The sequence below is a fragment of the Protopterus annectens genome, chromosome 13.part0 (genome assembly GCF_019279795.1).
Source record: "Protopterus annectens isolate FY-2018-M chromosome 13.part0, PAN1.0, whole genome shotgun sequence".
NCBI lineage: Eukaryota > Metazoa > Chordata > Ceratodontiformes > Protopteridae > Protopterus > Protopterus annectens.
The window spans coordinates 33,053,873-33,079,020 of record NC_056747.1 but is presented as its reverse complement, the minus strand read 5'-3'; the positions used below and the strand labels follow the sequence as shown (position 1 = coordinate 33,079,020).

Sequence of the window (25,148 nt, the reverse complement as noted above, 5' to 3'; positions counted from 1 at the left end):
TATGCTGCTGGCTGGGGGGATTGCATTTGATATATGCAGCTGGCTGAGGGGATTGTATTTAATATCTTCTGGCTGGGGGGATTGTATATGATGTATGCTGCTGGATGGCTGGATTGTATTTGATATATGCTTCTGGCTGGAGGGATTGTGTTTGTTATATGCTACTGGCTGGGGAGATTGTATTTGATATATGCTGCTGGTTGGGTGGATTGTATTTGATATATGCAGCTGGCTGGGGGATTGTATTTGAAATCTACTGTCTGGTGGGTTGTATTTGATATATGCTGGCTGGGGGGATTGTGTTTGATATATGCTGCTGGCTGGGGGTTTGCGTTTGATATCTGCTGGCTGGGGATTGTATTTGATATCTGCTGGCTGGGGGATTGTGTTTGATATATGCTGCTGGCTGGGGGGATTGTGTTTGATATATGCTGGCTGGGGGATTGTGTTTGATATATGCTGCTGGCTGGGGGGATTGTATTTGATATCTGCTGGCTGCGGGGATTGTATTTGATATATGCTGTGCTTTTTGCTGGGGGATTGTGTTTGATATATGCTGCTGTTTGGGGGGATTGCTTTTGATATATGCTGCTGTCTGTGGGGATTGTATTTGATATTTGCTTCTGGCTGGGGGGATTGTGTTTGATATATGCTGCTGGCTGGGGGGATTGTATTTGATATATGCTGCTGAAAGGGGGGATTGTGTTTGATATATGCTGCTGGCTGGGAGGATTGCGTTTGATATATGCTGCTGGCTGGGAGGATTGTGTTTGATATCTGCTGCTGGCTGGGGGATTGTATTTGATATATGCTGCTGAAAGGGGGATTGTGTTTGATATATGCTGCTGGCTGGGTGGATTGTATTTGATATATTCTGCTCTGTTGGCTGGGAGGATTTTAATTGATATATGCTGCTGGCTGGGTGGATGGGTATTTGATATATGTTGCTGGCTGGGGGGATTGTATTTGATATATGCTGTTGGCTTTGGGGATTGTTTGATATATGCTGCTGGCTGGGAGGATTGTATTTGATATATGCTGTTGGCTGGAGGGATTGTATTTGATATATGCTCATGGCTTAGGGGATTTTGTTTGCTATGTGCTGCTGGCTGGGGAGTTGTATTTGTTATATGCTGCTGGCTGGCGGGATTGTATTTGATATATGCGCGTGTGTGCATGTGTGTGTGTGTGTGTGTGTGTGTGTGAGTGTGTGTGTATGTGTGTGTGTGTGAGTATGTGAGTGAGTGTGTGTGTGAGTGAGTGTGAGTGTGAGTGAGTGAGTGAGTGAGTTAGTGAGTGAGTGAGTGAGTGAGTGGGTGGGTGAGTGAGTGAGTGTGTGTGTGTGTGTGTGTGTGTGTGTGTGTGTGTGTGTGTGTGTGTGTGTGTGTGTGTGTGTGTGTGTGTGTGTGTGTGTGTACACACCTTAGGTACAAGACACAACAGCCTGAAGCCTCTACCCATACCACCACATGTGGTTCAAGGAGGTGAGTGAGAATTCTTTAAGGAGCTGATAGCTTCAGGGGAAGAGATGTTTACTGCTGCTTATGCCAAGTCTGCTTGCATTGTTAGTAGCACAACAGGTAGTATGTTTGCTTTTGATGAGGAAGGTTGTGGGTTCTACTCCCACAGTATGCAGATGGATCACTGATACTGTACTGTGTTGCACTTTAAAGTGAGTGGATGCTGCACTCCTGTAAATTTCCTCCTCTGGAGGAGTTACCTAGTAAATATGAACCTGTTATCAGTTTGCTATCCATTCGTTATTGCAATATTACTAGCTTATCATTTTTTGATGTAACATAGGCAATTTTTCCTTCAAGGACAACATGCACTTTATTTGAAGATGAATCAATGAAATATAAAGTTGTTTGCTAGCAGCAACTTCTTCATTAGTTACAGTTCCCTTTTAATCTGGAATTACTTAGATAACTTTACTTCTGTATAGAGTTTGCATTTTTGCCGATATTGTTGGATTGTAATGACAAAAGTTTGAGTGGCCTTTTATGGTTGAAATTTTCTGAAATTGGTAGTTTTGTCATTATTGGTGCATACATTTTGTTTCATTGCTTACCAGAAGACTGTTGAAAACTACAAATTTACAACATTCTAACAAGTGGTGCTTTATTATACAAGGAATATAATTTACTGTATTGTTTGTTTAGCAAATGGCTCAGTGTTCGTGCTAATTTATTTTAATTTCTGTAATTGTAGAAGTAAATAAGAAAACGGTATGCACGCTGACAGGTTTGAACAGTGTTTATGGTAACTGAGGAAAGTGGCTGGGGAGGGGGCTGTTGTTGGAGTGGCAGGGGGTTACAGACTATCCATTCAACTAAAACAAAGCTCATCTCTGTCTATATTCAAATGCAAGTTGGACCTAAGGATGGGTAATACAAAATGTACTCCAGGATTGCCCCTCGTGTCACGAATAGATCGAAGCAGTTCCTAAGTGCTGCATCCCTTACATGGGTCCCCTCAAATTATCTATGGTATGATTACAGTTATTCTCACTAGGGCTAATGTACAATTATCAGCCATGGGATAGGTAAGACCAATCAGGAAATGTTAATTCAAGCACCAAAAGGAAAATTGGCTAAGCTTAAAATGTATTCTAAGTGAACCTATGTTGTGGTAGTAAATAGTTTTTAAAAAATTGTTCTTTTTAGTATCTATATCACATTATCGCATGATGAAAAGAACAAACGCTCTGTCATCAAACCGATAATATTAAAATAACAAAAAAGTGAACACACGGAACAATGAATTTTTCCCAAATTCACTGCTCTGAAAAAAAAAAAAGCTTAAACACAAAATGAAGTGGGGGGGGGGCTTCGCCCACCACACACACCCAATGTGGGGGGCTATGCTCCCCCCACCCCCCTACTTAAATATACCAACTCCGAGATTGCACCATAGTGGAAGAAAGTCCCAAAGACAGCCCACAGATTTTTTTCCCTGAGAAAAAAAAAATAGATGTTCCATTACTTCGCTTTTTATCTCCTTTCGACATTATCAGATCAGTGATAGAGCATTCGCTCATTTCATCATTCGATAATGTGATATAGACCCCTTTTTTAGATTACTAAGTGGCCCTCTCACCCTCAGCTTCTGGCACCTATGACTGAGAATTAACACAATTGTAAAACACTTTACTTTTCAACTTATTTTCTCGAAGTTTTGCGAGTTAACACTGTATATTCCAGCTTCTACTATTAAAACATACATTTACACAGGTATATAGTTTATATGCATTTCTTTTCTTTTCCAGGAGGGTGCACTGTGGACACATTCTTAAACTCAGTACATAACATACAATTCAACATACACTTCTGCACTAGCAGTTTAATATACACATAACATAGTTCTCTGACATATGATTATTTACAAAATTCCAGATAGCTGGGCTGGTAGTGTCACATTTCTGTATAAATCATATTAATATTTTCAAGTGACATATAATTATTTACAACATTCTAGATAGCTGCACTGGCAGTATTTCCCTGGTGTCACACCCCACTCGGGCATTGTTGACAAACTGAAGAGGTGGCTCACAGACAGGACCCAGGAAGTTAGAATTGGGGAGTCCACCTCTACAAAGAGGCCAGTCACAAGTGGAGTCCCCCAGGGATCAGTCCTTGGACCACTCCTTTTTGGTATTTACTTCTCAGAAGTCAATGCCAATGTCAGTGGTCTCTGGCTGACTAAATTTGCAGATGATTGCAAATTAGGAGCTGTTATGGAATCTTACACTGACCCAAATGTTCTCCAGGAGTGGCTGACACAGACAAACAACTGGTGTCAGAGTCATGGACTAAAACTAAATGCCAAGAAATGCATAATAGTATCCTTTGGGAAGTCATCCATCCCTGGTAACTATTATATTGACAAGACACCCCTTAGAGTTGACCCAGTAGTCAGGGACTTAGGGACACACATAGATAGTAATCTAGCCTTTGATCATCACGTTTACAGTGGTGAGAAAATCATTCTGTGTTGTGCAACTTATAAACAAAGGTATGGCATCTAAGGCCAAGGAAGTTATTGTTCCACTGTATTCGGCATTCGTCAGATGTATCTTTGAGTACAGTGCCCCTTTGGTATGTACCTAACAAGGCATATCCAACAACTGGAACATCCACAAAGGTTCCTCACTAAAAGCATACAGGGCATAAGTAATATATCCTATGCAGACCGCCTCAAGGCCCTATCCCTGCATTCTGTCTTTTACAGGCTTTTGAGGGGAGATCTATGCCTAGCATACAGGGCATTGTCAGACCCCACTCTAATGGATCTCCTGCATATCCACAAAACAAACAGTACCAGAATTACCCATTCTAAAGACTTAAACCTTGCCTGTGATATAAACAGGACCTGCTGAGAGATGGGTATTTATCCCAGAGACTACCCTGTCTATGGAACAGGCTCCCCATCCACGTGAAGCAGAGTTCCTCCCTAATTCAGTTCTAGTGTAACTTGGACAATTGGATGGGAATCCAGAAATTCATCCCTGGTTTGACACCTGTGTCTCTGATACAAACAGGTAACCTGTAAATGGTTCATCTCCCAGGCCCATGCTTACACTTTTTAAAGGTATCAGAACTTGTCAGAGATTTGGGATGCATGGCTAGGCTTAAAAAGGCCCTTGTTTATTAACCTATTAAACACCTATGAACCTACAAAGAACAGCTAAGAATACTGAATCAGTCTTAGAGAAAATGGAAGTAATACATCATTCTTTTAAACAGAATATGCAGACACAAAGAACTTTGCAAAGAGATAGGACTAGTAAGAATCCTATAAATGCAAATCTGTGAAACTCCTGAAGATTACAATTGTAATGATGAGACAAAGAGTTGCAACAAAACTGTATTAACTCTGGTATGATTAGTATACGGGACTCAGCTGATACAGACGTGAGAAAGTGTAAGCCAACTGATTCAAACCAAACCTGTATTAACTCTGGCATGATTAGTATATGGGACTCAGCTGATACAGACGTGAGAAAGTATAAGCCAACTGATTCAAACCAAAACTGTATTAACTCTGGCATGATTAGTATACGGGACTCAGCTGATACAGACGTGAGAAAGTGTAAGCCAACTGATTCAAACCAAACCTGTATTAACTCTGGCATGATTAGTATACGGGACTCAGCTGATACAGACGTGAGAAAGTGTAAGCCAACTGATTCAAACCAAACCTGTATTAACTCTGGCATGATTAGTATATGGGACTCAGCTGATACAGACGTGTGAAAGTATAAGCCAACTGATTCAAACCAAACCTGTATTAACTCTGGCATGATTAGTATATGGGACTCAGCTGATACAGAAGTGAGAAAGTATAAGCCAACTGATTCAAACTTAATTAGAAAAGAGAATGGGAAAAAAGTGCACCCTCTAGGCAGACAACAGGTGGCTGACGTGCTGTTTGTTAACATTACCTCATAATGAGCTAACCAATCCATGCTGGAATCATTTCAGCAATACAAGCGTTTTATTCTTACTTTGATTTATGAGTTACGGAATAAATGTCCTTATTTTCCTGTATCTTTACCAAGTATGATAATGCTAGAAAAATATCTGAAAACCCACATCATAGTAAACACTCCAAGTAGACTCCAGATTGCCAGTTACACTCCCTATGTATCATTACTACTAGATGGAGAAACCCTACCTGACCTTTGACCCTGCCCAAACTTCCTTCATCACAGGCCTGGTATAAATCTTATAATAAGCAGTCCAGTTAGCATTAGAAATTAACTGAACTTCCAGAAATGCGGTCCAGCTTACACAAAATTGATATAACAGATATCAGAGACTCTGCCTTGAAAGCAGGCTGTTTATCAACACCAAACATCACAAAGCTGAAGTACAGAATTCCAGCTTAGTCATGGCAGTATCTTTTCATAAAAATGATTCCTGCCTCTACAACTGGTGTATCCCTTAATGCCTCAGGCATGGATTCTAATGAGTTGCTGAAGTCCATTATTGGTGGCCATCCATGTCTCTGGCTTGTACTACCTTTCACCTTCTGCCACTGTTTGAGTCTGAACACTCATTAGAAATACAGCTGGCACCCTTTATAAACACCTGCTGGGTGATGGCTAATTTAATGCAATACTGACAACTATAGAAGCATGTCTAACTATTGACACCCATTTGTTTCAGTGCTGGTAGATCAAGGGAAAAGTGCCAAAACAGCTCTTGGTGACTGTAGTTTTCTCTTTTTTCCACTGTTGTGTGATGTTTCTGAGTAGGTGTTTGGGGAGTACATGTAGTTTATCCACTAAAAAAAAAATAAGATAAAAAAATAAACAAAATAAACTTCAAAGTTTGCTGAAAGTTTTTTCAGCATTTTTTGTATCTACAGACATTCAATATACTGGTTGTTGATACATCAGCTTGACTGCAGTCCTATGGACAAAGGTCCAAAAACTAACCATTGCCAAATTAGTACTTACAAACACTGCCTGAAAGGAAATGGGCTTTTTGAGTTAAACAATGATTTATTTCTAGATAACTAGGTAATTCAAGTGTATATCAAACTCTAAACTCCTAAAGGGACTGAAAACTAAAATGGCCTTCACACAGCGGCATTCTGAAGGTCTGAAATCTACTTTAAACAATGTAATTTCATGCGGCCAGTCAAAAGTAGCATTCGTAGTCCAACCCATTAATAAGTGACATCTGTCACAACTCAGACAGAGGTCTCCTGCTAACTTTACTAATAAATACCACCCCCTCTATAATCACAACTTTAATACCAGTCCTTATGCACAAGGTAGCTTTGATACATTATGGCAAAAATTAATGAAACATTCTGATTCAGGACTTAGACAGAGTTGATAAATTGTTTCATCACAGAAGGCAGCCTGGATCAGTGGTACAGGGGATGGATCCCTGATTGCATCCCAGGTGAACTGGGTTTGACTAGCTACCAACACACCAGTGGAACCAGGCACTGAGAGGAAACAGTGAAGATGCATGGCCTGCTTCCCTCTTTTGGGTGGTGGAAAGGACTGCACGCACTTAGGGGCACATTGAGACAGTGCTTCCTGATGGAGGCTGGGGGAGCTCACTGCTCATGTCTCGGGTGGGGTCAGGTTCAAAGACATTGAGACAGTGCTTCCTGATGGAGGCTGGGGGAACTCACTGCTCATGTCTCTGGTGGGGCCAGGTTCAAAGACATTGAGACAGTGCTTCCTGATGGAGACTGGGGGAGCTCACTGCTCATGTCTCGGGTGGGGTCAGGTTGAAAGACATTGAGACAGTGCTTCCTGATGGAGACTGGGGGAGCTCACTGCTCATGTCTCGGGTGGGGTCAGGTTCAAAGACATTGAGACAGTGCTTCCTGATGGAGGCTGGGGGAGCTCACTGCTCATGTCTCGGGTGGGGTCAGGTTCAAAGACATTGAGACAGTGCTTCCTGATGGAGGCTGGGGGAGCTCACTGCTCATGCCTCTAGTGGGGTCAGGTTCAAAGACATTGAGGCAGTGCTTCCTGATGGAGACTGGGGGAGCTCACTGCTCATGTCTCGGGTGCGGTCAGGTTCAAAGACATTGAGACAGTGCTTCCTGATGGAGGCTGGGGGAGCTCACTGCTCATGTCTCGGGTGGGGTCAGGTTCAAAGACATTGAGACAGTGCTTCCTGATGGAGGCTGGGGGAGCTCACTGCTCATGTCTCGGGTGGGGTCAGGTTCAAAGACATTGAGACAGTGCTTCCTGATGGAGGCTGGGGGAGCTCACTGCTCATGTCTCGGGTGGGGTCAGGTTGAAAGACATTGAGACAGTGCTTCCTGATGGAGGCTGGGGGAGCTCACTGCTCATGTCTCGGGTGGGGTCAGGTTGAAAGACATTGAGACAGTGCTTCCTGATGGAGACTGGGGGAGCTCACTGCTCATGTCTCCGGTGGGTCAGGTTGAAAGACATTGAGACAGTGCTTCCTGATGGAGACTGGGGGAGCTCACTGCTCATGTCTCGGGTGGGGCAGGTTGAAAGACATTGAGACAGTGCTTCCTGATGGAGGCTGGGGGAGCTCACTGCTCATGTCTTGGGTGGGCTCAGGTTGAAAGACATTGAGACAGTGCTTCCTGATGGAGGCTGGGGGAGCTCACTGCTCATGTCTCGGGTGGGCTCAGGTTCAAAGACATTGAGACAGTGCTTCCTGATGGAGGCTGGTGGAGCTCACTGCTCATGCCTCGGGTGGGGTCAGGTTCAAAGACATTAAGGCAGTGCTTCCTGATGGAGACTGGGGGAGCTCACTGCTCATGCCTCGGGTGGGGTCAGGTTCAAAGACATTGAGACAGTGCTTCCTGATGGAGGCTGGGGGAGCTCACTGCTCATGCCTCGGGTGGGGTCAGGGTCAAAGACATTGAGACAGTGCTTCCTGATGGAGGCTGGGGGAGCTCACTGCTCATGTCTCGGGTGGGGTCAGGTTGAAAGACATTGAGACAGTGCTTCCTGATGGAGGCTGGGGGAGCTCACTGCTCATGTCCCGGGTGGGGTCAGGTTGAAAGAATGCCTGGAAGGACTGCCACAATTGTCAATGTTTCTTTCCTATGCCTTATAGTGTGAATGCAATAAGGACGGGTGAGGGGGGGGCAAACAGAAACCTTGTACCATCCCGATGGCTGTCTGAATGATGGTCCTCTCATCCTGATGGGGAATGAATGGGCTAATTGGTCAGGGAGGGGACTGATAATCAGCAGACACTGGGGGCAAAGAAGTTACAAAAAAACTTCATCACTGAAGGTAACAAAAATGTTACTGTAAATTGATGCTATTCAGTATACTCCAATACCTAAAAAATCTAGTATTACATAGGAAGTACTATATCATTTGTGATCCAGTTAGCACTGTGGTTCAATGTAAACACCCAGCACAATCAGTTGTCTTTTCCCATCACATGGCATTCATATAGATAGCACATTCAATAAATTATGTGCTGTGGTTAAAAGCTATTAAAGACTATATGACTTCATGGCAACAGAATGTATGACAGTCATAAGTAAATGCATCATATACTAGTATATAGGATGCATGCCATTTATTTATTTATTTATTTAAACATTCTACGGGCCTAGTTTTTCTACATACAGAGCCCATATCTCAGCCATGGACAAAGCTAAACTGTACCTACTTCTTACTTCTGTTTCTGCTTAGTCATTATACCCCTTATCTAAGACAAAGACCATCAACAGCCCTTCAGTGTACCTCACGAGGGCAGGCACCACCTCAGGTCAATGTATTTTTATCCTTGTTTGGCCAAGAGCTTCCTCATGGCAGTATATTTTTTCAGCCATTATTAAACATTCTAGCAGGCTCACAGAGGGCAAGTAGTTAATGAGCCAGGAAAGAACCTGAAATTGCAGGAAGACAGAGAAGAGGGCTTGGATGATGACAATCACACATTGATCTAAATCTGTGAAAAAAATGTACTTTCATGTTATGACACTCAAAACATTGTACGACACTTCTTAATTTTTTTTGTATAGGAGCAAGACCCCTAACCCCCACTGCATTACCGACAATGGAACAGATCTTCATGACCCAGGCTGCTCTACACATATCAATTGAAAGGTTGCACAGACTTGGAGAAAATGGATAATGTGAGAAACAAAAATAAAAGTAATCTAGTCCTTTTTCTAGGTGTCATGAAAAAATAACTAAAAGCAGTGCATCTGCAAAAGAACCAGTTGTGATATAATGCCCAGCATGTTTATTCTGCTTAGTTTTGTGATATTATCAAATACTTCACAATTACCTAAGAAGACATGGGGTTCATAGCATGTGGCATGACATTTATACTCCCCACTTTTCCCATGGCATCCTGTGTCACGTTTTCTGTTCCACCCACCTGACTTCTTTTTTCCTAGTCTTCTGTCGGAGCATGTAGTAGAACTTTTTTCCCTTCCCTCCTTTGTCCTTGGGATGGAAGTTTGCCATGGGTGCTCAGTCCTGCGTCTCTGTTGAAGTTTTCCATGGGTGATCAGTCCTGCATCTCTGTTGAAGTTTGCCATGGGTGCTCAGTCCTGCATCTCTGTTGAAATTTGCCATGGGTGCTCAGTCCTGCATCTCTGTTGAAGTTTGCCATGGGTGCTCAATCCTGCGTCTCTATTGAAGTTTGCCATGGGTGCTCAATCCTACATCTCTGTTGAAGTTTGCCATGGGTGCTCAGTCCTGCATCTCTGTTGAAGTTTGCCATGGGTGCTCAATCCTGCGTCTCTGTTGAAGTTTGCCATGGGTGCTCAATCCTGCATCTCTGTTGAAGTTTGCCATGGGTGCTCAATCCTGCATCTCTGTTGAAGTTTGCCATGGGTGCTCAATCCTGCATCTCTGTTGAAGTTTGCCATGGGTGCTCAATCCTGCGTCTCTTCAGCCTCATGCCAGTCTTTAAGTTAAATAGGCTCATTACCAAACCCCAGCTGCTGTTGCTGTAGTCAAGAACACATCCTGTGTGTCACTGAGGCAGGAGTGCATGCCCCTTACTAATAGTACCCTGTCATCTAATACTCACACTACAGACCTGTCAACAAAACTTCATTTTCAAAAGTCAAAGCACAACTGCTGTTCTCAGGGGACGAGGGCTGGAGAAGACTGCCAGGATTTTATTGCAACCCAGCTTCCCCATAAATATTATTAACCCTGGTCACTGTCCCACCCAAGAGCTGTAAACTAACTCTGTGAACAGCTTCTCAGTGCCTAATTTTTCTACGTACTGTTTCCCAACAATTACACTGCTACATCTGTAAGGCATTTGTTTTTCACTATTTTTTTATTTCTGAAATGCACTACCTGTCCTCATCAGATCTCAATGCACAAAGGCTACAATCATTAAAGTTGTTAAAAGCATCACCAAACTCTGGATGTACACATTGTAACCTCAGGGCTGAAGTGAGGTAACAGTACAAAGCATGTAGTCATGGTGACAGAAATGTTATCATGCTGGGATGGTATTTCCTGAGTCCTGGACTTTTTTCAATTTATGCAAAAGAAACATCTATATAGCAAGATAATGCCTCTGCATTAAAATGCATTTCTGTTCTATACCAGGTATAAAACATGCATGCCTGTTGTACACCAGATGTAGCTAAACTGTTATAATTTATCTATTTCTAGTTTTATTCTGATGTTTTACTTTCTACTCCCTATTGAAATGTTGGCACTTGAAATGTTAAGTGCTGACATGCTGAAAAAAAAGCCTGGAAATGTAGGAGACGAACTGATCTGAAACATCCTCTTTCTCCTATAAACTTCTTTTTTGCAAAGGAGCAATCCCACCACACTCCCCAAACCAATATATACTAACTCTGAGATCACCGTACCTCAGAGAAAAGGGAATATCTTGTCAAATGGCCATATTGTACTTAGTATATGTAAGTTGTTTTTGGCCATTCAGTTTCCATGTGTCAGGACTTTCTGTAGTGGGTCCTGATATTTCAAATGCATACCGTTGCTTTCATTTGCTATCACTAGATTTTCTTCAATCCACTACCTGCTAATTGCTAAATAAAAGCAGAGGTAGAGTCACCTTAGAAAAAACAATAAAATAAAGCAGAAACAATAGCAGATGATACAATACATATACTGAAAATCAATGAGTGAATCTTCTTACCTGTTCTCATCCCATCCCATGTATAAAGGAATTATATGGCTGACTGAAGCCATATACGCATGTGTCCTAACCATTAGTTGTGCATTTTACAGAAAACCAGATAATAAAGATCAGCATCATGATGCATACATGTTATTCAAATGTTCTGTGCATGTATGCATACATGTTATTCAAATGTTCTGTGCATGTATGCATACATGTTATTCAAATGTTCTGTACATGTATGCATACATGTTATTCAAATGTTCTGTGCATGTATGCATACATGTTATTCAAATGTTCTGTGCATGTATGCATACATGTTATTCAAATGTTCTGTGCATGTATGCATACATGTTATTCAAATGTTCTGTGCATGTATGCATACATGTTATTCAAATGTTCTGTACATGTATGCATACATGTTATTCAAATGTTCTGTGCATGTATGCATACATGTTATTCAAATGTTCTGTGCATGTATGCATACATGTTATTCAAATGTTCTGTGCATGTATGCATACATGTTATTCAAATGTTCTGTGCATGTATGCATACATGTTATTCAAATGTTCTGTGCATGTATGCATACATGTTATTCAAATGTTCTGTGCATGTACAAAAGGCTTGGGAACTTTTTCCTTTGTAAAATTGTAATGGTACTTCAGTCAGCTAGATTGGATTTTATTTGACTAAACACATGTACTTACAGCAAAAGAAAAAATAATAGAAAGAAATAACAACAACAAAAAAAGTTGTAACAAATCTGAAAATGTTCTCACAGAAGTTTTTGTTATGGCTAATACAGAGTGATGGTGACTATGAACAATCAAATTGCAAACGTACAGATTCAGAAAGTATTACAGGATCACAGGAGATTACTAGGCTATCAACCCATAGAACGTACAGATTCAGAAAGTATTACAGGATCACAGGAGATTACTAGGCTATCGACCCAGAGAACGTGCAGATTCAGAAAGTATTACAGGATCACAGGAGATTACTAGGCTATCGACCCAGAGAACGTACAGATTCAGAAAGTATTACAGGATAATAGGAGATTACTAGACTATCGACCCAGAGAACGTACAGATTAAGAAAGTATTACAGGATCACAGGAGATTACTAGGCTATCGACCCAGAGAACGTACAGATTCAGAAAGTATTACAGGATCACAGGAGATTACTAGACTATCGACCCAGAGAACGTACAGATTCAGAAAGTATTACAGGATCACAGGAGATTACTAGGCTATCGACCCAGAGAATGTACAGATTCAGAAAGTATTACAGGACCATAGGAGATTACTAGGCTATCGACCTAGAGAATGTACAGATTCAGAAAGTATTACAGGATCACAGGAGATTACTAGGCTATCGTCCCAGAGAACGTACAGATTCAGAAAGTATTACAGGATCACAGGAGATTACTAGGCTATCGACCCAGAGAACGTACAGATTCAGAAAGTATTACAGGATCATAGGAGATTACTAGGCTATCGACCCAGAGAACGTACAGATTCAGAAAGTATTACAGGATCATAGGAGATTACTAGGCTATCGACCCAGAGAACGTACAGATTCAGAAAGTATTACAGGATCACAGGAGATTACTAGGCTATCGACCCAGAGAACATACAGATTCAGAAAGTATTACAGGATCATAGGAGATTACTAGGCTTTCGACCCAGAGAATGTACAGATTCAGAAAGTATTACAGGATCATAGGAGATTACTAGGCTATCGACCCAGAGAATGTACAGATTCAGAAAGTATTATAGGATCACAGGAGATTACTAGGCTATCGACCCAGAGAACATACAGATTCAGAAAGTATTATAGGATCACAGGAGATTACTAGGCTATTGACCCAGAGAATGTACAGATTCAGAAAGTATTACAGGATCACAGGAGATTACTAGGCTATCGACCCAGAGAACGTACAGATTCAGAAGGTATTACAGGATCACAGGCAATTACTAGGCAATTGACCCAGAGAACGTACAGATTCAGAAAGTATTACAGGATCATAGGAGATTACTAGGCTATCGACCCAGAGAACGTACAGATTCAGAAAGTATTACAGGATCATAGGAGATTACTAGGCTATCGACCCAGAGAACGTACAGATTCAGAAAGTATTATACGCTCATAGGAGATTACTAGGCTATTGACCCAGAGAACGTACAGATTCAGAAAGTATTACAGGATCACAGGAGATTACTAGGCTATCGACCCAGAGAATGTACAGATTCAGAAAGTATTACAGGATCATAGGAGATTACTAGGCTATCGACCCAGAGAACGTACAGATTCAGAAAGTATTACAGGATCATAGGAGATTACTAGGCTATCGACCCAGAGAACGTACAGATTCAGAAAGTATTACAGGATCATAGGAGATTACTAGGCTATCGACCCAGAGAACGTACAGATTCAGAAAGTATTACAGGATCATAGGAGATTACTAGGCTATTGACCCAGAGAATCTACAGATTCAGAAAGTATTACAGGATCATAGGAGATTACTAGGCTATCGACCCAGAGAACATACAGATTCAGAAAGTATTACAGGATCTTAGGAGATTACTAGGCTATCGACCCAGAGAACATACAGATTCAGAAAGTATTACAGGATCATAGGAGATTACTAGGCTATCGACCCAGAGAACATACAGATTCAGAAAGTATTACAGGATCATAGGAGATTACTAGGCTATCGACCCAGAGAACGTACAGATTCAGAAAGTATTATAGGATTATAGGAGATTACTAGGCTATCGACCCAGAGCTTGTTTCAAGCCTAGCCATTTCATCCCAATATAATACCATAGAAATGTTAGTTAATACCCAAGATTGCATTTAATAATGGCTGCCCATGTCCAGGAGGGTTTTGGATACTATTCCCGGTAAGAATTTACAGTGCCCCATCCACTCTTCCCGGTTCCTGATGAACAGTGCCACAGAGTTGCTGTGTTTCACATGAATAGGTAGCCTATTACAAAAATGTAGCAGTCACTGTGAGATAAACCTGTCCCTCGACCATGTTCTCTTTAAGTTGCAGGCCATGTTTAGGTCCCTGGAATGGGTATCCATAGTCCCATTTGTTTTACAGAAGATATGCAGCAAGTTCCTCCAGTTTGGGTCTGAGATTGCTCTGTAGGCAGGCATAAGTCACCCCTAAGAAGTCTATACAACACTGAGTATAATGACAGGGACTTTAGTTGATCTGTGTAAGCACATGCTGGAGTCCCTTGATCTTCTTAGTTAGAAATATCTGAGGTCTCTCCTGTTACTGCAGGTGCTTTGTATAGTACATGCTGAACAGGGCGTTATACTCAGTTATGGGCCGAATAAGTGCCGAGTGTAGTGGGGTTATACCCTCTTTTGCTATCAAGGTGATGCCTTTAATAATCAAGTGTGATATGTAGAAAGCCTTCCTTACTACAGTAGACACATGGTGGTCAAAGTTAAGGCCACAGTCAACTTGTGAACACAGGTCCCTTACCACTTCATGGATACTTTGGGTATTGTTGTTGCTTTGATAGTGTGAAGGGACATTGTGCTAAAGGGAATCATGATGCATATCATTGCATTCAGTTTGAGACTGTGAGTAATACACCAGTCATTGGTCTGCATGAGACCCTCCTGCAGTATACTGACATCATTTGGGGATTCAATAATTGCACCCAGTTGGCAGTTGTCTGAAAACCTGATCAGCCCCACCCCCTTAGTTTTGACCTGAACTTCTGAGAAGTTTATACCAAACAGTAGGGGACCAGCACTGACCCTGAATTTATTAAAAATTCATAAGTCAAGATGAAGTTAATACCCTCTGTTGATGAAAAGTGGCTAATTGGGGTAGCAATCCACATACCTTATTTAAGTTTAACTGTATTCATTGAAACTTATTATGTGAGTGTGGTAGATAACTTTGTTAAGTTTCTGGTCATTGTGAAGCAGTAATTAAGAAAACAGGAGAAATATTAATGCATAACAATGAATGACATTAAGTACATAAGTGAGCAACATGGTTAAACATGATGGGTGTTGTATGCACATGGTTAAACATGATGGGTGCCATATGCATGTGGTTAAATTTGATGGGTGCTGTAGGCATGTGGTTAAACATGATGGGTGCTGTATGCACGTAGTTAAACATGGGTGCCATATACACGTGGTTAAATATAATGGGTGCTGTATGCACATGGTTAAACATGATGCGTGCCGTATGCATGTGGTTAAACTTGATAGGTGCTGTATGCACATGGTTAAACATTATGCATGCCGTATTAATGTGGTTAAACTTGATGGGTGCTGTATGCACATGGTTAAACATGATGCTTGCTGTATTAATGTGGTTAAACTTGATGGGTGCTGTATGCACATGGTTAAACATGATGTGTGCCATATGTGCATGGTTAAACTTGATGGGTGCTGTATGCACATGGTTAAACATAATGGGTGCTATATGCACATGGTTAAACATGATGGGTGCCATATGCACGTGCTGAAACTTGATGGGTGCTTTATGCATATGGGTAAACATGATGGGTGCTGTATGCACATGGTTAAACATGATGGGTATCATATGCACTTGGTGAAATATGATGGGTGCCATATGCACGTGGTTAAACATGATGGGTGCTGTATGCATGTGCTGAAACATGATGGGTGCCATATGGACGTGGTGAAACATGATGGGTGCTGTATGCACATGGTGAAACATGATGGGTGCTGTATGCATGTGGTTAAACATGATGGGTGCTGTATGCATGTGGTTAACCATGATGGATACCGAAGGCATCTTCTTGGGCTGGAGTGATAGTGATTCTTGCTGTTCATTTCTGATTAAGCAAGGCACAGTCTTATGTGTGGACCATTGATGTAAAAGTGGTACAGCATTACCTGAGTGTTTCCTAAGATGAACCCCCCTCCCCTCACAACCATGAAAGGAATGAAAGCAGGTGACTGAGGCTCTCTGGGGAATGGACAAAATTTCAGCTTCCACATCTAACTGTTTTCATATTGTGCACTAACATTTGAAGTTTTTTCATAGTGTGAAAATGAGTCACTTTACACTTTTGGTTGTTTTTTTCTTATTTTGTGGTTTAACTAATATAAACGTTGTTAGTGTAGTCTAAGAAGGCCATACTTATTTGGAAATGGGTATAAATGGGGATAAATCAATGTAAGAAAAAAAATGCACCAGAAAAAACCCATGTTTAACCACATGCGTACAGCACCCATCATGTTTAACCACGTACATACAGCACCCATCATGTTTAACCATGTGAATACAGCACCCATCATGTTTAACCACGTGCATACAGCACCCATCATGTTTAACCACGTACATACAGCATCCATCATATTTAACCATATATCTGATTTTATCATGTCCTCAGATATTTTAGAGATAGGAAATGGATTTTGTAGCTAACCCCTCTAGGACATGTTAAAAGCCCATTCCTTTGCTAGTAGTTAAGGTAAAACTTATGCAAGGCTGTTCCCCACTACTAACTATCAGCAGTAATAAATAATATTTTAAGTACTAACTAATCTCACAGCAGAGCTGCCTCAATGCATTTGTACATACATGATACATTTACAATATTCTCAGATTATTTGGTTAAAAATAACTAATTAATCAATGCTTACAGATTCTTAGATGCTGACTGGTCTCTCTCACTGTCTCTTATTATTTTTAGGATGGCAGCTTGCAATGCCCATAATCAGGAATTACAGAGAAAAGTGGTTCAACTGGAAAAACAAAACCTGTAGGTATTTATTACGTAATAATTGGTGTAACACTGCTCTGTTGTCTTGCAATACAGAATCTGTAGATAAAAATTGGTAATTGTTGATATACATACCTGAATGCCAGTGTCTCCTGCTATACCATAATTATAGGTTCATAAGTGTTTACTAGGCTAATGACCACAAGGGCCTTTTTAAGCCTAGCTATGCATTCCAAGTCTCTGACAAGTTCTGGTACCCCTGATAAATGTAAGCACGGGCTTGGGAGATGAACCATTTACAAGCAGGGGCCTGGGAGATGAACCATTTACAGGTTGCCTTTGTCCATTAGAGACATAGGTGTCAAGCTAGGGATACATTTCCTGTTCCCCATCCAGTTAGCGTAGTTACACTTGAATTGGTTTAGGGAGGAACTCTGCTTCACATGGTTGGGGAGCCTGTTCCAGAGATGGGGTACTCTCTGGGATACAGACTTGTCTCTCCAGCAGGTCCTATTTATATCACAGGCAAGGTTTAAGTCTTTAGAACAGGTAATTCTGGTGCTGTTTGTTTTGTGAATATGCAGGAGGTCCATTAGAGTGGGTTCTGACAATGACCTGTATCCCAGGCATAGATCTCCCCTCAACAGCCTGTTGTAGACAGAATACAGGGATAGGGCCTTGAGGTGGTCTGCATAGCAGATTTTACTTATGCCCTGTATTCTTTTAATGAGGAACCTGTGTGGACATTCCAATTGTTGGATATGCCTGGTTAGGTACATAACAAAGAGGGCATTGTATTCAGTGACAGATCTGATGAATGCTGAATACAGTGAAACAGTGACTTCCTTGGACCTAGATGCCATACCTCTGTTTATAAGTTGTGCAACATAGAATGATTTCTTCACTACTGTAGACACTTGATGGTCAAAGGCTAGATTACTGTCTATGTGTGTCCCCAAGTCCCTGAATATTGGGTCAACTCTAATGAGTGTGTTGTCAATATGATAGTTACCAGGAGAGGATGACTTCCCAAAGGATACTATTATGCATTTCTTGGCATTTAGTTTTAGCCTATGACTTTGACACCAGTTGTTTGTCTGTGTCAGCCCTTCATGGTGAACATTTGTGTCAGTGTGGGATTCAGTGACAGCTCCTAATTTGCAATCCTCTGCAAATTTAGCTAGTCAGAGACCATTGGCACTGGCTTTGACTTCAGAGAAGTAAATACTAAAAAGCAGTGGTCCAATGACTGATCCCTGAGGGACTCCACTTGTGACTGACCTCTTTGTAGAGGTGAACTCCCTAATTTTAACTTCCTGGGTCCTGTCTGTAAATGAGTTGGCTATCCACCAGGTGACAAATGAGTTTATACCTAACCTCTTGAGTTTGTTAACAATGACCAAGTGGGGTATTGTGTCAAATGCCTTGGCCAAGTCAAGGTAGGCAGTGCAAACCATTGCACCCTCATCCATTGCTTTGGTGACCTTCTCAAAGAAATCCACCAGGTTGAGTAGGCATGACCTGTCTTTCATGAAGCCAAACTGGGTTGGGTCCAGTGTTTGGTGGTTTACTGTATCTCTATTGATCATTTTCATGATAATTCTTTCCATGGCTTTGCATATAAGACTAGTGAGACTTATAGGTCTGTAGTTTCCAGGGTTTGTAGCTGGCCCACCTTTGTGCAGAGGGACAGCTGTTGCTGTTCTCCATTCATGAGGCACAAAGCCTGTTTGGAAGCTACACTTAAATAGTAATTCCAGAGACCCTGATAGGTCATGTTATATGCTATTTAGGAGACAGCCTGGGATACAGTCTGGGCCCATTGATGTAGTGTTCTTGGCCTTAGAAAGAGGATTAAGGACTATTCCCTAGTGATAGGAGGGGGGTATTTTGTGATGGAAGGCTGAGGGAGAGATAGGAGTAAAGTTGGAGCGAATTTGTTGGCCAGTAGGTTTGCTATATCTTCTGGATCAGTATAGGTTTACAATGAGCTCTGCACACAATTGTGTATTGCCTTTGAAGTTGTAGACATAGGTAAAGAATGCCTTGTGGTTGTCATTGGCTTGTAAGGCTAAATTTATCTTAAATTTGGCTTTGGTAAACTTTATTTGTCCTATGAGTTGTTTGTTTAATTTGATGAGAGTGGTTTTATCCTGCTGGGTGCTGCACCTCCTAATTTTTGCCATGATTTTCTTCCTTCTGTTATGCAGCCTATTGATTTTGTAATTCCACCAGAGCGGCTTGTTTTTTGAGTTAGTTCTGTACTTCTTCCTGATGGGTACAGCTGCCTCTATGTAGCTATTAACATGCTTGTACAGGATTTCTGTGAACAGTTGTGCATAAGCAGCAGTGTTCTCAGGGTTTGTGGTGGCTTGAAATTTTGTTAGGTTATCATTTAATATCAGAAAGTTAGTAGTTCCTGAATATTCCAGGGTTAGCTGGGGGGTACAGGTTTTATTTTTACTTCAAAGGCGACCATTTTGTATCTGACCTTACCAGAGGAGCCTTTATACTAGGGGTTGTGCAGCACTCTCCCATATTAGTGAGGACCAGATCCAGTATGGTTACACCCCTGGTTCGTGTATTGACAGTATGGTCCAGGGAGTTTGTGTTTACAAAATCCAGGCATCTCTGTGCCTGCATGTTTGTTTTATTATAGGATTCCCAGTTAATGGGGGGGGGGGGTAATTAATGTTGCCCATGAATATGGTATTTTGTTGGATGGTTAGTGTTTCCAATAAGCTTAAATACATGATATGGGTTTCCTGGGTAATAGAGGGGGACCTATTAGCTTGCAATCAAGTGGTATTGGATGTTGCCTACGATAATTTGAACATGGAGTAGCTCAAGTGCATTGTCCTGTTTGACCAGCCTTGAGGTATATTTATTTTTGATGTAAATTGAGACACCCCCATCTTTAGTCCATGTTTGTGTAGTAGCTGGTCTAAATGTGTGGAAGACTTTAAAACATTGCACTGTTGGTGTGCTCTCCTTGGCTTTAAACCATGTCTCACTGACCGCACAGACATCAGCATTCACTAGGGTGAAGAGAGGTTCTAGGGAGTGGAGTTTTTTTTGTTTAGATTTCTAGCATTGAGCAGTAATACCTTTAGGTTTTCATGGTTTTGATTTGCTATGTTGGGAGTACTTTCTGTTTGGCATTGCTTAAAAAGGCACTATGGGAGAAGACAATGTTTTAGCTAATATTCAAAAGCCTAGGGGGACAAAGTGCAGACCATCCCTGGCAAAGCAGTGTGGTCTGCTGACCATCTCCTTCCATGCTGACAAATATTGCACCCAATTAGAATGACACCAGAAACTAAGCTAATTATTAAAGTCATTCATCTTTTGTTCATATTGTGGCATCATCCTTGGAGAATGTAAAATGCTGCTCAGTGTTAGGCTTGTACCAGTCTGGGACACATATTCCGAGGACTCCATGATGTCTCTCTTCATATAGCCTAGGGAGGTGTGTCTCAGGTCATTTACACCCAGATGGACTATGACTGAGTCATACTAGTACTTGTGGTCCAATGACCTGAGTGTGTGCATAATGTTGCAGATCCCAGTCTCTGTTAAGCAACTGACCTTGACTTTCTCCTTCCTTAACCTTTTGAGAAGGACATCACTGTGTCTCATGATGGAATCTCCATTGACCAGAATGTTGGACTGTGTGGTGGCTTGCCTTATGAGCTTTGAATTAGAGGCTCCATGAGATGTGACTGTATGTGTTGATGTGGGTATTGTTTTAAAAGAGCGCATTTGGGGCTGCTGAGGGTATTTTTTATATGTACTTCATCTAGGAGGTCTTTGCGGTTTAGGAAGGTTACATTTAAGTGCCTCAGCATATCTGGGTCTATATGTCTGCTTTGAATTGTATGTGAGGGGTGCAGCATGTGTACTATTGACAACCTTATTGACATTAGGAGTACTTGTATGTGAGAGTTTTACCTCAAGAGACATTGTGTAAATACATCTGTCACATACCATATCCGTTTGTTTGAGAATAAACTGGTTGTCAGTAAACATGAAGCAATTTTTACATTGCCTCAGAATGCCCATATCCACCAGTAACAGAGACAGGGGGAAATTTCATATCCATGGCAACAGACTTTTTTATTGATTAGACAGTTAGAGTGAGAATATAAAGCAATGTCAGGAGTATCTGGTTTCCTTCTCTGGGGATAGTGATTGTCACTGCAAACTAGTTGTCCTTTGTGCAGCTTGGTACTGGTGCAGCTTGGTACTGGTGCAGCTTGGTACTGGTGAAATTTTGCTTATGCTTTTATAGGAAAAATATCACTCAAAGTGTCTGTGTCTATACACAGCACTGCCAAACACTTGAGGGAAAACTAATAAGTAGACCCTGAAAATGTAAGAATTAAGTATTTAGACAGATATTCTGAAGTTAGAGAGAAATCAAGCAGTACTTACTGAAAACAAATAATTAGCTTGTTAAGAATGATGAAAAGAAGGGAGTCGCATGAATGGCTACTACTAGTGCTGGTCTCAGCACAGCTTCACTCTGTTGGGATACAATGCTCCTTTGCTTCTTCTCTCACCAGAAACAAAATATTAGCACCAATCCCAAGATAAGAAGCAGGCCACAATCTGTTTGATGATCCACAGTCTTGTTCCAGGTGATGCAAGGCTTGTTGTAGCTTTTTCCTGTAGATGCCATGAATAACAACCAGACCAATCAGGAATGTCAAGCACAGACACTCACTTCCCAACCAGAAACAGTCAGGAATCAATGCACTATAAGGACAAATTCCAAGCTATCACCTATAAAGCAGTTATTATGCTTGCAGGTGATCTGCAGTGTCCAAGAAATAATGTCCCTGCACTCCTCTTACCAGATGAAAACAGAAGCACTAATCCAAAAATTATTATTGAGAATGTGGTCTCTCCAGTAATTGGTGGTCTTGCAATATATGTTGCTGATTTTAATGTTAAGATTGACAAATATTGTTAATATCCTAAGCACTTCAGTGTGCACTAAGCTTTTAGATATGAAAGGGGGGGGGCAAATTAAGCTTTAGATGTGTAAGTGGAGAGCCACTCATTTTAAAAGAGAAAGATAGATTGAAAGGGGGTGGCCAGTTTTGTATTCTGGTTCTATGGAATACATTGGGATAGCCAATACATTTAAATAGTTAAAGGAGCATGATTTCAGAAAATAATAATTTTGTGCTGACTCACAACAGCCAATGAAAGGGGTCAGGGAAGGAGATATATGGTCATATTAATGTAAGGGGCAGGCAACTAGAAAACAGTGGAGTTTAAAAACACAACAGCACCATGGTGGGAGGGTGAATAAAATTTCTGTACGACTCACAAGAGACACAGCTGTGATCTCTTTCCTAGTTTTAATATGTAATTAAAAGCAAAATACAAGTAAAATACAGTGCAAAGAAAACAAATCACAGTATAAAAAATAGAAAAAGGCAATAAAATAATACAAAGTACAAGAAATCAAAAGCAAACTAACCTTTCCCTCACAGCAAACTGTGGCAGAGTCTGGGCAAGCTTTTCCAGCAATTCTTTCTTTCTGTATATGTATAAATATTTATATATTCTTATATTTATATATTCTTTATTCCCACATTTCATACATTAATATACATGTTTCATATATTTTTATATCCAGTTACACATGTTTCTTTGAGTCAGTAATATGTTGACAGAACCAATTTTAGTACTGTCTTATGTTGATCCAAAGGGGTGAATGTGAATATATTGCTTTAAATGGGTATGTATTTTTTCATTAATTTCTTATTTTCATTCATTCATTCCATCAGTCACTCAATTGTGTTGTTTTTAATTATTTATGGGTATGTCACTTCCTGTTTTAAGCTAGGTTGTCATTGGTGAAGTTATGTTATATAAACACTGCTTTTTATGACTTATTTAACTCTGATGGTCTATTTGATATTTTGGTTAGACAAAAGTGCATAGTTCTATACGTATTTTATTCATTTTCTGTTTAAATAAAGTACTTGTGCTGGTTATTGTCAATTTTTTGTTTTTGTATTATAAACACCCCAATAGTTTTCACCCTGAATGACCAAAACTGCTGATAGGATTCACCATATAGTTCCAAGCCCAGGGCAGAGAAGGGCAGTTAAGGAGTCCATAGCATCTTGGTCTGTGTGGATTTGAGGCGGAGACGATGATATAAGGTAAACCTGATAGTGGTGGGTTCTCTAGGAGCACCGGGTTTGTTTTTTTTTTTTTGGGTACTATGGGGTAAATGCTGCTGTATCAAGGTGATAAGTAATTGTAGGGCAAGTGTGTGGGCTATAGGAAGCCAGACTTATGTGGGTACTCACCTCTGGCAGCAGAGTGGAAAGGTGGATATATCCTGGGGCACACAGTGCTCTCATGGATTTTTGGATGACAGCCTCTACAGATGGCTTTTGCCTCCATGCTAGGGATTTTCAGTTCAAGAAAATGAATAGAGTCATGTGAGATGAGGGCATTAAAAAAAATAAAAATAACTATTGAGAGCTGATCAGTGGTAATACCATGTCAGGTTAACCAATCACAGTCAGAAAAAAGATTTGCCCACTCACTCATGACCCACCTAGTGGCATACCTCTCAACCTTTAAGTGCAAGAAATCTGGACTAAGCCAGAAATAATTGGGGGTGGGGTGGGGGTTTGGACAAAGGCCAAACTCCCACCCCACCCCACATTATTTCTGGCTTAGTCCAGACATAATTGGGGATGAGGTGGGGGTTTGGACAAAGACCAGAAAATAGAGACATATTTCAAATATTGCTCTTATAAATGTTGATACTTGCTAGGGTAACAAGTTATACATAAGATTGCATTTTCTGAAGGATATTACATCTGAAACTCAAATGTCTGTCATTATTTTGTGACTTCAGTTCTTAATAATTTGCAAAAATAAAAAAACACAAATTTTATAAAGAACAGACCAAAACATATGAGGAAAAAAATATGGATATTCTGTGAAAATCTGGACAGTTGAGAAGTAAGGGAGAAAATGACCATTTAATACACCATTGCAGGCTGTATCTAGACAAGGGTTGAGAGATATATTAGTCCTTGTTCTGCAAATGACTGGGTTGTGGGAGGCTAAACAGGTGCTGTAATGTAAAGAAATAACACAATAGCAGAGGGACGGAGATGGATACAGAAATTGCCCGAATGTACATGATTTGCACTATATTGCTGCTGCAGATTTCTTCCTTGGTGCTGTTTCTGCTTCTAGAATTAAGGCTATGACAGCAGGGTTGCATTGTATTTGTAAGTGAAGCAAATTTCTATTCCCTAAAGTTAATATTAATATTTTATACTTGTCCCAGCAGTAATAACCTCATCAGATATTCTAAATATGCATTCAAATTTTCAACATTTAGCTTCTCTGTCTTCAGCCCAATGAGAAATGCAAGATGCAGACATATAAGTACTCCTGAATACTGCTACAGTGAAGAGTACTGAAGAAGAGAGATGTTACGGTAAAGGCAAGTTCCTTGCATTGCATTATTAGCTAATGATTTCTTCACGCCAAACAAGATGTTATTGTTGCAGCATCTGTTTCATCAACAGTCCATTTTTATGGTGGTACTACCTTCTGTGCAGATTTCTCCTAGTGGCTCAAACGTCCATAGCCATTTGGCTCTACCATCTATCTTTAGCTTCAAATTTATTTTTAACATAAATATGAAAGGTTTAAAAGTATAAGTATGGTTAACGTTGCCTGATCTCCACCTTTTTGCTTCCAAAGTTTAGCCAAAAATAGACATCTATAAAAGAAATCTAACTTGCCTTTCTCAGTACTGCCT

General features: G+C 40.8%; 1 protein-coding gene across 1 annotated transcript in view; it reads left to right on the top strand.

The window, feature by feature from the left end:
• Window positions 1–25,148, top strand: part of CREB3L3 (cAMP responsive element binding protein 3 like 3) — a 916,737-nt gene that overhangs the window by 704,140 nt on the left and 187,449 nt on the right. Inside the window, exon 7 of the mRNA XM_044090600.1 lies at window positions 17,306–17,374. Coding sequence (XP_043946535.1) covers window positions 17,306–17,374 — 69 coding nt within the window. The remainder of the gene's footprint in view (window positions 1–17,305; window positions 17,375–25,148) is intronic.